Below are 13,763 nucleotides of genomic sequence, written 5' to 3'. Positions count from 1 at the left end.
ATATTCTACTGATAATACTTATATTATTGCCTCCCCCCAATAACACAAAACACCACCAGAACCTGTAAGAAAGGCAACAGGAGCATAGCAAAAGAGAAAAGAAAATTTATAGGGGTAATGAGGACTGGGATTCTCATTTAGATAGCACAGGGAGACGTTGAGGCAGATGATGCTGATGATTTTACCTTAGGCCAGTGTTCTAAGAGTTAAGTGAGTATTTTATTAAAAGTAGATTCACATGTTTCCACCCCAGATAGACTAAGTCAGAATCTCCAAGGAAGGGATCTTGGAATATTGTTTTAACAAGCATCTCAGATAACTCTTATGGCCAGACACATCTGGGGAACTGCTGTCATCTTATTGCTGACATGAACTACTGTAAAGTATTTCCGAAAGGTGTGTGTGTGTGTGTGTGTGTGTGTGTGTGTGTGTGTGTGAGAGAGAGAGAGAGAGAGAGAGAGAGAGAGAGAGAATATGTAATTGCCAAAGTTTTTAAAGTTTAAAAATAATGGTCAGATATTCTACAGTAGCATTGTTAAGCATTTCTTGTTTAAAAATATTTATTTATTTTGAGAGAGAGAAAGGGAGAAGCAGAGAGAGAGAGAGAGAGAGAGAGAGAGAGAGAGAGAGAGAATCTCAAGCAGGCTTCATGCTGTCATCGCAGGATCCAATGAGAGGCTCGATCTCACGAACTGTGAGATCATCACTGAGCCTAAATCAAGAGTCACATGCTTAACCAACTGAGCTACCCAGGTGCCCCAAGCATTTATTAGTAAGAACATCTGTTATTCATGTAGGGTAGTATGGTTACAGAGGGTTTTCCATGTATTATCTCATTTGTTCCTAATAGCAATCCTATGAGGGCTTGGACAGCAAAGATCATGCTCACCCCCAGGTTACACACGGGATGTGGGCTCAGCACATGGCTGGCAAGTGGTGGAGCTGGCTTTGAACAGGATTCTTTTTCACGTGGGGCGAGCCCAACATCAACCCCAGAGCACACCACTTTTCTTCTTTTACCCACTCTCTGGTCACCAGATTGATGGCAGCATTTCTGAGATATCAGGTTCTTTGCATGTGCACACCTTTGCACACCCTGATCCCTGTGCCTGGAATGTCTTTCCTTCCCGGTTTGCAAACTCATGCTCGTTCATTATAGTGCCTTCCGTGAAGCTTTTCTAGATACACTCTTCTCTTCATCCTACCTGCCCTCCAAGCAGAGCAAGTTTCTCTTTCAGTTCTGTTTCCATCACTCTTTATAAATCCCTTTTCTCTGTGTCAGGTCTTGTTTAATGTGGGTGAGTTCAATAATAAGTGCTTGGTAATATCCCCCTTCATGATCCCCACCCCACCATTATACCACTTACTTTGAACAGGTAGTAGGGATATAATCACATCTGAAACACTCAGTGCCTTTAGTGTTGGCTAAGCTCTGGGAAGCATTTGAGAATGATTTCAAAGGCTTTCCAAACATTGAAAAGAAGTGTTCACGAGGCCAGAAACATGGCCATTAACATCCTCTAGAAATGGAATTGTCTGAGGGTAACCAGGGTACATTGTCTAATGAGAGGTCGGTAACTATAGGGGACTGTATGCTCAAAACTGCAGATTTGGTAATTTCCTTGCTGGGAAATTTAAGTGTGTTTCAAGGACGTCTTCAATTATGGGTGATTTTCATGTCATACTCATAGCCCCAGGTTGGATGTGACTATCTGTTACGGCTTTCAAATTGCATTATAGTTATTTCTCTATGCAGCTACCTCCCCCACCAGACTTCTAGTGTGGGTGAGTCTGAGCCATATTCATCTTTGTCTGCCAATTGATTATTGTTGAATAAACTTTTGGGGAACGCCTCTTATAGCCATCTGCATCTGAATGCAGTTAAATGTGTTTAAGTATAGTTCTAATTCAAATTCTCCTGTGTTTACAGCCACCCCTGGTCCAAGCAATCTTCAGCGGTGATCCAGAGGAGATACGGATGCTCATCCACAAAACCGAAGATGTGAATGCTCTGGTAGGAGATGCTATGGTTTTGCCTGCTCAGGCCCTCTTAACCTTTCTGTACTATGGACCTCTGTGGTATCTGGTGAGAGCTCTGGGCTGCTGCTCAGAATTCTCTTTTTAAGTCCACAAAATAAAATATATATGGTTAGAATGGAAGTCATTCATATGCAAATACAGTTATCAAAATATTCAATATCAAATCTGTGATAGAATAATATATGTGCTTCTCTGTCAGTACATTTAAATAGCAAGATACAATGGAAGATCTAATAATGAGCATAACTGAAGAATAGTGAGGAGCGTGATCAATATTTTGTGTTGTCTGTGACCACTCTAATGTGGTAGGAACATACCTGTGGTTTCTGCTGGTGAGCAAGTCACAGTTACTGTTGACACTACTGAGAATTGCTTCCTACATTCACAATGGAAGGAAATGTGAAATTTCCATCGGAAGTTAGTAAAAATAAAGACATATTTTTACATCCAGAACCCATGCTCTGCCACAGGGATTGACAAACTATGGTTCATCACCTATTTTTGTACAGGCTACCAGCTAAGAATGGTTTTCATTTTTTAAATGGCTGGGGGAAGAAATGAAAAGAGAACAATTATTTGTGACACACGAAGATTATATGATATTCAGATTTCCATGTCTATAAATCTGGTTCTCTTGGGGCACAGCCATGACGGCTTTCACACTGTAGCAGCAGAGTTGGGTAGTAATTGATGACAGAGACTGTACTTTGCCCAGAAGGTCAAAGATATTTACTATCTGGCTGTTCAGAGGGGAAGTATGCTGACCTCTGCACTAGAGGGTCCATGAACCTGGGACCAGTGGGTAAATCGGGTACCCTGAAATCATATGTAATACATGTGTGTGCTTATGGACGTGTATTTTTTTCTGTGAAAGAGTAAAGACATTTCATAATATTTGTAAAGGGGTCTGTGGCCCCCAGAAGATTCAGAATGGTTGGATCTGGAAGTTCCTGAAATAAACAAAGCTTCAATGAAGAAAAGTGAAAAGAGTTAGTCAATGATTTACCCTTGTAATAGTTTCCTAGACCTAGATTGAACAAGCAATTACATGCAGTCCATGCCACTAATTCTCTTAATGTAAGTCAATTACCTCAGTGCTGTAGTCCATCAGGGAGAGGGGCTCTCTTTGAAGTCTCTAGCGTTAGGTGGAAATGACAGAAAGAGTCAAACACATCTGCAGAAGAAGAGCTTTGCTACAGGGAAATGAATTATGTCTGAGGTCGAATCTCTGTCCGGTCGGCTGAATGCTTCATTTGGGAAAGTCATTTGGTACAGCCCTTGTTCTGTGGCAGTGCAGATTAGTGTGGCTTTCTGAAAAAGCTTCTGGCAGCTTCTCCCCAGCTGGCACTGAAAACAACAAGGCAATGTTTTATGACATTTTGCAAGGTAAGCACCGATGAGGCCAGGGCCAAACTACTTGAGAAGGCAGTCAGGCATTTGTCCAGAGCCTATGGGGCGTGACCCATCCTTCTGAGAGGAGCCGAGGCCAGCAAGCTGACTGTCCAGTGTTCTGACATCACCGGAATTTGCCTAGCTTATTTTGTGGCTCTGGCCCAAGCCCAGGCAAGCCCAAGGCAAGGTTAGTTACTATCTTTTCCTGATGATTATGAGCAAACCAAGCTTCTGTTCATATCAAGAAACGTTGCACTGCCCTCTGAATGGCCTTTATTTCTCCTTTGGAAAGTGGCAAACACTTGCTGGCTGTTAAAGGTTAAGAAGGCTTAACTTCAGTTGTAACCTAATTGTGTTACTGAATTAGATAGGTTAACTGCTGTAACACATAGAGTTCTAAATATATAATTGCTCAGATATGAGAGAAGTTTAGTTCTCTTATGAACAGATCAGAGAGGTGGCTCTTTTCCACAGAGGGTCCTAGGTATCAACACATAGCTTCCAAGGTCACCCAAGGGATTCATCTTCAGTCCAGCCAGTCAGAAGGGAAAAAAGAGCATGGAGGCAAAGCACAGGACGATTCTTATGGGTGATCTTGGAAGTGGCATAATCACTTGAGCACACAGCCCATTGACCAGAATTCAGTCCCATGCCACACTGAACCACAAGGGAGGTTGGGAAATTAGTATAGCTGTGTCCCAAAAGGTTGGAGAACATGAATAGTTAGCAATCTTGGCCACATCAATTTTTGGTACTACAGAATTTTAGGGAACTCAAGGGATAACACTTACTTGTCTTTGCAGTGCCTTACTCATTCAACAGTAACTGACTGAGTTCAGACCCAGTGCTGAGTGCTAGGGATATAGCAGTGAGATTGCTCTCTCCCTCATGGGCTTGTGACATGGCAGAGAAGCCAACAAATGTGGAATCTTATTGACATATATTTTGAAAGGGAAAATGCAGGACACTGTTAGGGGTCTGGGTTAATCATGAGGGACTGATGAAGTGATGTGGCAAATTGACACCGAAGGGATGCTGTTGCAGAGGTTGTGTGTGTGGGCTTTTGGATGCCCTGCATCAGGGAAGGGTGGGGTAGAGGGAGGAAGAGCAATAAATGAATGAATGCCTGACCTCCTTCCAGTGATGGTGTGGCTCCTTGGGTCCTGGTCCCTTTCCTCCATTGTCACTTCTGTAGACCCTCTCTTCATATCCCCCTTTCCCTTCCCTCGGGTGAGTGTAAATAACCTCACTTGATTCCCTGCTCTCTTATCAGGTACGTTGGAGACAGTGAGTTGTTCTCTTAATGCCATGCTTTTCTTTGGCCAACACTGCTTGGGGATCAGTCGTGCTGACTGTTTTGCTAGGGGTGGATTAGGCAGTTTAGGGAGAGTGATTGTTAATGAAGGGCATATGGAGATGGAAGACAAATAAGGATTAGGGATCTAAGTCTGCAGCTTTACTTCAGGAGGGAAGAGAGGCCACTAACCAGTACATTTAAATGGCAAGGAAGGGAAATAAATAACAGAGGAGCCTCCTGTTAGTGGGAGGACAATATTTGTCTTCTTCTCTTCTCACCCTTTGCTTTTCTCTCTTTACCGTATTTATTCACTTAAATTTTCTTTTTTGTCCTAGGTTCTGATTTTTTTTTTTTGCCTTCTTTTTTCTTTCCCACCTTCCTGTGTCTTTTGATTGGTCACCTGTTCTTTGGTATGAATATCCCTTGATTAGGGGCTCCTGATATGGGAAGCAGTCTCATTCAGCTTTGCCTCTCTGTGTTTTTCCTATCTTGATTTCCCACTGGCAGTATTCATGGACCCCATGTGTGAACTGAACAAAGTTATTCAACCCATTGGTATTTATTTTCTCATTTCTCCACTGTTCCCATCCCATCTGCCTTTCCAGACCTATTGCTTCTTCCATTGAGTTGTCCTAATTCTCGTTTCCTTTTTGCTGCCTTTTCTGCCACCTCCCAACCCAGTCAAAGAAACCTACCTCTTCTCTCACCTCCCATAGCTCCTTGTCCCTCACTGATCACTTTACTTGAGCTATTTAGTTTTGAGAGACTATGAGCTTGATGACATGGTTGCTATGTCATTCATTCTCTTTTCCTCAATTTCCTACTTCAGTCCTTGGAGCACATGTTGAATGAATGACTAAACCTTGCTTTATTAGTTATGTTAAGCCAATTTGTGGTGGCCTGTTTTTCCTATCTGCCAATGAGGGGGTACATTGTCAAATAGTGTCTGGCTTGGTTAGTGTCCCTCAGGTCTCAGTTGTAAGATTAAAAGTTTTCTTTGTAAGATTGCAAATCTGTAGGTGGATTTGAGGAGCCACTGAAGGACCAGGAAGTCCTTTTTGTGGATTCTCTGGCTGGTGGCATGCCAGGGTCAGGAAATGTGGGAAGGCAAGTTGTACACTCTGAGAAATTCATTTAAATTGACCCACATGTAGTTGACAACTAGAAAGATTTTAGAAGGCTTTATCAGACTAACAAATTGAGCTAGAATTCAAAGTAGAGCATCTGAATTCAAAATGAATGCATAGAGCCTGAAAACCAAATTTGAACATAATACAGTCATTTTTAGGATTATGCTATGACAACGTGACACCAACAGACCGTTCCACTGTGCCATGCTGGAATGGGTACAGAGATAATTAGTGCCTGTCATTGGTGAGTGGTAAAGACCAGGAGGGAACCATGCCATGCGAGGAGGGGCTGAAGAAGCTGGTGATGTTTTAGACCTGGGAAGAACAGGAGAATTTGAGGCCTCAAATAGTTCAAACACTGTCAAGTTAAAATGGAACTAGACTTACCATTATGTCGGTGGTTGTAAGCTACCGAATGGATATACAGCTCGAAATAGAAGAAATAACTTAATGGACAGAGCTGTCTAAAGAAATAATGAGCTGACTTAATAATAAGTAGTAAGCTCCCTGAAAGACCACTAGACTGGTGGTTCTAAGTGGTTCTAAAGGAGACTAATTGTAGCACATGGCCCCAGTCTCCTCTCATGTGCCCTGAGCTGACCTTGCTAATGGTTTGTGGCATTTCTTTTTCTTTGAGTCTTAAAGACCAAAATTTCTTCTCAGGACAGCACTATTAAGTTGGAGTTAGCCTTTAAAATGAAACCTCCTTCCCATGCCTGGACTAGGTGATGTTTAAAGTCTCTTATAACTGTGAAGGACTACAATTCCAAGATTTTTAAGTCCCACATGATAGCAAACCCATAGTGTTTATTTCTTTTTTAAAGTATCAGTAACAGTTATGAATACACACATGTGCACTCATGCACACACAGCCATGATCATACCAAACAAAATCAACAATAATTCCTTATCTTCTAATACCCAGTGCATTTTCAACTTTATTTTGTTCCAGTAGTTTCAAAAATGTTTTTTTTATAGTTGGGTTGTTCCCAAGTTGATTATTTTAATCCATCTATTTTCTACAACAAAATGGTTTTGTCAAGCTATTAATGTTTATTATTTTCTCTAATAGGATTTAGCCCAAGAATATTGGCATGTTTTGCTTGTCCTCTCCAATTCCAACATAGGAAGGGATGATATGTGAATATAATAGAATAAATCGCGAGGTGAACGTTAAGCTTACATTGGTAGGGGACTTACAGTGAAAAAAGGGGAGACAACCATTAAAGCTTTTGTTTTTAACTATAAGCGTTAACTTGGGTGAGGTGGCCTGCTAGTCTCAAGATCCAAGTGAGAAAAAAGAACTGTACCAACAACGTATGATGAATTTTCTAAAAAGAAATAAGACGAATTACCAATAGTAAGCTTGTAATATGCACTCAGTGTCCATTTGTGTAGGGGTGTTGCACTATTTCTTTATTTTTTATTAGAGAGTACACAAGTGAGTGCAAGCTGGGGCGGGGGTGCAGAGGGAGAGAGAGAGAGAATCTTAAGCTGGGCTCCATCCCACGACCCTGGGATCATGACAGAGTCAGACGCTCAACCCACTGAGACACCCAGGCTCCCCGCAATGTTTCTTTCTGTTAAAATGATCACTGTAAGTCTAGTTAACATCCATCACCTCACATAGTTACAAAGTTTTTTTTCTTGTTGTAAGAATTTTTAAGATCTGTTGTCTTAGCAACTTTCAAATATGCAATACAGTATTATTAACTATAGTTACATCCCCATGACTTATTTGTTTTATAACTGGAAGTTTGCACTATTTCTTTTAAAAATAGAACATATGTTTTGAATCCACCCAGAAGGGTGCAATATGGCTCTACCTAAAGAGCCTTGAGTCAGGGGTACCTGGGTGGCTCAGTTGGTTAAGTATCCGACTTCGGCTCAGGTCGTGATTTCACGGTCTGTAAGTTTGAGCCCCGTGTCACGCTCTGTGCTGACAGCTCAGAGCCTGCAGCCTGCTTCTGATTCTGTGTCTCCCTCTCTCTCTGCTACTCTCCCAGTCATGCTCTGTCTCTGTCTCTCAAAAAATAAACATTAAAAAAAGTGTAAAGAGCCTTGAGTGATAAATTTAATACCTTAAGTTTTTCTCAGCTTGATTCTATCATGTCAGATTCCCTAGAACATTAGGAATACAGACTATATAGCCCAGGCTTTTAAGCTTCTAGATTTTTGTGTGTTTTCCGTCACTTACATATATGTTGCTTGACTTTTTTCTTTTTTCTTTTTTTTAATGAAGAATTGATATGGGGATAAAAACCTGAGATGTTTTGTTGGCTTAGAGATCTGAGCACTTTCTAAATTAGACCTAAATCAGAAACTGCTGGGAACAAGGAGGCTGGGATGGCAAACTCCAGTCTCATAACTAATAGAAGCACACTGACCCACTCAACTCTGAGTGTTGGTATGCAGGAACGCGGGCCCAGTGTGGCCCAGACTTCCTACGTTTTTAAGAGAAAATACAGGAAATCTCTAAATTGTTAAATATTGGTTCCAAAAAGTGATCCAACATTGTTGAGGCCAAAGAAAACATGTCTGTGGGCCAAATCTGGCCTGCAGGCCACCGTTTTACTAACCGTGGATGAGATCAGCAAATATTCAGCAGTAAAGGTTTCTCTGGCCACCTGTATCTGGAAATCTAAAGTGTGAAGCCAGTGGCTCAGTGTTCTGGAGAGAGCGGTGGCCTGTGTTCTTCAAATGTTGACAGCACTTCTGGCTCGTTAGCCTGTAGGGAGGCTGGTGGTCCCTTCATAGCTCTGGGAGGGGTGCTTTTTGTGCTGAGGGTAGGTGCCTGTCTCTCAGCATGTGCCTGGCAATCCTGTCCCATCTCCTGCTCCTTGTTGGACCAGTGCCTAGGATGTGGGGCTGTGGTTTGGAAGCCATGACCTGTGTCTTGTAGAGAATGATTCATAACCTTCAGACGACACTGGGAAGGCTGCAGTGATGTGGCTTCTTGGCCATTTAAAATGTGTGAAGGCAGGTCTGATTAGCATCATTCCTAATGATCCTCTAGGGGATGCCCAGCAGCTCGTGGCCCCATTTCTCCAGCACTGACCTTGGAGGTAGAAGAGCCGTCTGCTGTGAGTGAGAAATCTTACAAGGGTATATACACTGTGCACCCTCCAAATAATAGAGATCATTGTTTGGAACTATGGAAACACTCCAAATGTAATGGCATTAGTATTACTTTGCAATTGCTAGGCATTTTTATAGCACAAAGAAAAATCTTTCAATTAAAAGATGTATATTGTAAATAGCATGAGAATATGGACATCTCTAGATAAAAGGTTATGGCTCTTTTTTTCACATTAGATACTATGTTTGAGGGGAGGATGCAAATATGAATAAATGAGCTATATTTTTCTTATATTGATAAAACTCAATTGTTTGAACTGAATGTATAAATTCAGTTATACATATATATGTATATATACATATATAAATACAGTTGAATTTGGGGACAGGACTTCGGGTGGGGAAAGTTGTCAAGATCATTCTAAACTTTAGTATTTAGAGGAATAAACATGTGAGAAGACTCTTAAAAAAGAATATCAGGGGTGCTTGGGCGGCCCAGTCGATTGAGCATCTGTCTGACTTTTGATATTGGCTCAGGTAGTGATCTTGGAGTCAGTTGTGGGATTGAACCCTGCATCAGGCTCTGTGCTGAGCCTGGAGCCTGCTTGGGATTCTCTCTCTCCCTCCCACTCCCCCCCCCCCCAACTCTCTCTGTTTCTCTCTTCCAAAATAAATAAAACTTAAAATCAACAAAGGGGGAGTTTCATAAAATCTATTAAAACAAATGACAAAAAAAATAAAACAATGTGTTATTGGCACAGGAATAGGCAACCAAATTAGTGGAACAAGGAATCCAGAATTAGACCCAGGTGTATATGGACATTTGGTATAAAATAAAGAACGTGTTTGAAACCACTGGGATGAGATGGGTTAATCAGTAAAGAATGTTGAGACAACTGGCTAGTAAAAAGCTGAACCCTTCCCTAATTTCCTTTTTTCTTCCCCCCCCCCCCAAGTTGCTATACGAAGATAAATCTAGAGGTAGAAAATAAAAAGATAAAGTAGTGAAATATAAGAAGGGGGAAATATTTTTTCAGTCTTGGTGTGGGAAAGAACTTCCTAAGCATAATAACAGAGATAAAAACCAAGATGGAAAATGTGGATACTTTTGAATATATAAAAACTATGCACTTCTGTATATTAAATCATTACCAAAAGCAAGATTAAAAGATAAATCAAAGATATGTATGCTATATGTGAAAAAGCATTGAGATTCCTAATACATAAAAAACTCTTGTAGATTATTTAGAAAAAGATAAACCTCCAAATAGAGAAATGGGCAGAGGACATACAGAGGGCACTCACCAAAGAAAAAATGCATATAACCAAAACATACGAAAGGGTGCCCAGGCTCAACTTCACCTGAAATCGAAGAGTTCATATAAAGCAGCCACGCTTTGCCAGTTGGATCAGCAGAGGTGAAAGTAAGGTCTCAGGGATGGTGTAGTTGAAGGGACACTCTGATGCCTTTTTGGGGAAAGTTTAATTTGTGCTCACCTTTGAAGGGTTTGGCAGTCTGTATCAACATTCAATTGTGTACACCCATTGACACAGCAACACAACTCCTGGGAAAATCCCCTAAAGGAAATCACCAGACAGCAATTTGTATAAATGTATCTGTTTCTGGGTGGTTTATAATAACAAGAAACTGGGAATTACCAGTACTTTATTTCTTAACTATATTACAGTACATATATATGTGGTAATATCATACTATCATATGTGGCTTATTTATTTATTTTGAGAGAGAGAGAGAGAGAGAGAGAGAGAGAGAGAGAGAATATCCCAAGCAGGCTGCACACTGATGTGGGGCTTTGAACTGTGAGATCATGATCTGAGCTAAAATCAAGAGTCGGTTGCTCACCTGATTGAGCCACCCAGGTGCCCCATCATACTAGCTTTAAAAAGGATAGGTTATGTCAGTTTTTATTTATATCATATATTTATTGATAGATAAGTTCTTCAAGATATGTTTATGAATGAAACAATCAGTTGTTAAAGTATATCATGTATATATACAAATAGAAGAAGAGGTCTAAGAGAATATTCTTCAAAAGTTTAATTATAGTTGAAATTGGTTAGTGGAATTTTGCTTTTTTGTTTGTTCCTTTATATATTATTAGTATTTTTTGCACTCACCATGTATTATGTTGGTAAGAGGTAAAAACAAATATATTTATATAACACACACACACAAGCCAACAAACTAGCTTCCAGAGTTGTTCATATTTAGTATAAGGATATGACTTTAAATTTTTTTTTTTTATTTTTGAGGGAGGGAGGGAGAGAGAGACAGAGAGAGGGGGAGAGAGAGAATCCCAAGCAGGCTCCACAGTGGGGAGCCCGACACAGGGCTCGATCTCACGAATCAAACTGTGAGATCATGACTTGAGCTGAAATCAAGAGTTGGATGCTTAACCAACTAAGCCACCCTGGCACCCCAGGATATGACTTTTATTATTTATTTGTTTATTTTTTAAAATTGTTTTTAATGTTCTATATTGATTTTTGAGAGAGAGAGAGAGAGAGAGAGAGAGAGAGAGAGAGAGAGAGAGAGACAAACAGTGCGAGCTGGGGAGGAGCAGAGAGAGAGGGAGACACAGAATACGAGCTGTCAGCCCAGAGCTGGATGCAGGGGGAACTCACGAACCTTGAGATCATGACCTGAGCCGAAGTCAGATGCTTAACTGACTGAGCCACCCAGGCGCCCCATGACTTTTAAAATACACTTGTTGTGTTTGTCTGTTTGAATAAGTGTAGAGCATACTTCAGTGACATGGTGCTTATTACCTACAATGACAGGCAGGGAGGTATTCCCATTTTGTATTACGTCACTAGGGTCTTTTCTACGGTATTAGCAGGAGCCTGAGGAATGGTGGTGGGAGCTGGTATCACCTCACTAGAGTTCTTTTTTTCTACCATCATGTTTCCCCTTTTACAGGAATTTCAGAGAGGACTCCCTTTTTTGATATTGAAGACTGAAAATGTATAAGATTCTAGATGGCAATATCATAAAATTGCATTTCTTTTTATTTAGCTATATGAACATTTCATGTCATAAATTATGGAAAGATAATTTTAAAAATTTAAATATAATTGACGTGTAACATTGTATAGTTTAAAGTGTACAACATAATGATTCAATATTTGTATACATTGCAAAATGATTGCCACAATAAGTCTGGTAAAGATCTGTTACCATACATAGTAACAAAATATTTTTCCCCCTAAGGAGAACTTTTAAGATCTACTCTCTTAGCAACTTTCAAGTATGCAATACAGTATGATTAGTTACAGTCACCATGCTGTATATCTCCATGATTTATTTATTTTATAACTGGAAGTTTGTATCCTATGACCCCCTTCACATATTTTGCCTACCCCCCCGCCCCATCTTCTACCTCGCAACCACCAATGTGTTCTCTTTATCTATGAGCTTGGTTTTGTTTTGTTTTTGGTTCCACACATAAGTGAGATCAAACAGTATTTGTCTTTCTCTGACTTATTTCACTTAGCATAATGCTTTTAAGGGCCACCCATGTTGTTGCAAATGGCAGGTTTTCATTTTTTATGGATGAATTTCCCATTGTGTGTGTGACACACACACACACACACACACACACACACACACACACACACACCACATTTTCTATATTCACTCATACATCAGTGGACACTTAGGTTGTTTCCATATCTTGGCTATTGTAAGTAATACTGCAGTGAACATGGGGTGCATGTATCTCTTTGAGTTCAAGTTTTTGGATTGGGTTTTTTTTTTTTTTTGGATAAATACCAGAAGTAAAATTGCTGAATCATATGGTAGTTCTATTTTTGTTTTTTGTTTTTTTGAGGAACCTACGAATTGTATTCCATAGTGGCTGCACCAGTTTACATTCTCACCAGCAATCACAGGGTTTCCTTTCTTGGCATCCTCGACAACTCTTGTTATTTCTTATCTTTTCAATAATAGCCATTCTGACAGGTGTGAGGTGATATCTCAATGTGGTTTTGATTTGCATTTCCCTGATTAGTGATTTTGAACATCTTTTCAAGTGCCTGTTGGCCATATGTAGTCTTTTGGAAAAATACCTCTTTTTTGAATTAGATTCTTTGTTTGTTTGTTTTTTGATGATAAGTTGTCGTGTAGAAGCTCTTTACTTTGATGTAGACCCACTTGTTTATTTTTGCTTTTGTTGCCTTTGCCTTTGGTGTCAGGTTCAAAACATCATTGCCAAGGACCAACGTCAAGGAGCTTACCACTTCTTATTTTTCCTTCTAGGATCTGTGTGACTCAGGTCTAACATTTAAGTGTTTTGAGTTAATTTTTGTGTATGATGCAAGTAGTGGTCTAGTTTCATTCTTTTACATGTGCCTGTCCAGGTTTCCCCATACATTTATTTTTTTTTTTTAATTTTTTTTTCAACATTTTTTATTTATTTTTGGGACAGAGAGAGACAGAGCATGAACGGGGGAGGGGCAGAGAGAGAGGGAGACACAGAATCGGAAACAGGCTCCAGGCTCCAAGCCATCAGCCCAGAGCCTGACACGGGGCTCGAACTCACGGACCGCGAGATCGTGACCTGGCTGAAGTCCGACGCTCAACCGACTGCGCCACCCAGGCGCCCCTCCCCACACATTTATTGAAGAGACTGTCCTTTCCCCATTGTATGTGCTTGGCTTCTTTGTTGTAAATTAATTGACCATATACATGTAGGTTTATTTCTGGGCTCTCTGTTCTGTTCCATTGATCTTTCTGCCTGTTTTATACCAATATTGTCCTGTGTTAAATACTATAGCTCTGTAGTTTGAAATCAGGGAGTGTGAAA

At 40.4% G+C, this 13,763-nt stretch overlaps 1 protein-coding gene across 9 annotated transcripts in view; it reads left to right on the top strand.

Annotated features, from left to right (window-relative positions):
• Positions 1–13,763, top strand: part of ANKRD44 (ankyrin repeat domain 44) — a 339,079-nt gene that overhangs the window by 115,591 nt on the left and 209,725 nt on the right. For all 9 annotated transcript variants that reach the window (XM_053215495.1, XM_053215502.1, XM_053215498.1 and 6 more), the window contains exon 2: positions 1,931–2,014. In XM_053215495.1, the coding sequence (XP_053071470.1) occupies positions 1,931–2,014 (84 nt within the window). The remainder of the gene's footprint in view (positions 1–1,930; positions 2,015–13,763) is intronic.

The sequence above is a fragment of the Acinonyx jubatus genome, chromosome C1 (assembly GCF_027475565.1).
Source record: "Acinonyx jubatus isolate Ajub_Pintada_27869175 chromosome C1, VMU_Ajub_asm_v1.0, whole genome shotgun sequence".
NCBI lineage: Eukaryota > Metazoa > Chordata > Mammalia > Carnivora > Felidae > Acinonyx > Acinonyx jubatus.
This window is presented reverse-complemented; position numbering and strand designations above follow the sequence as displayed.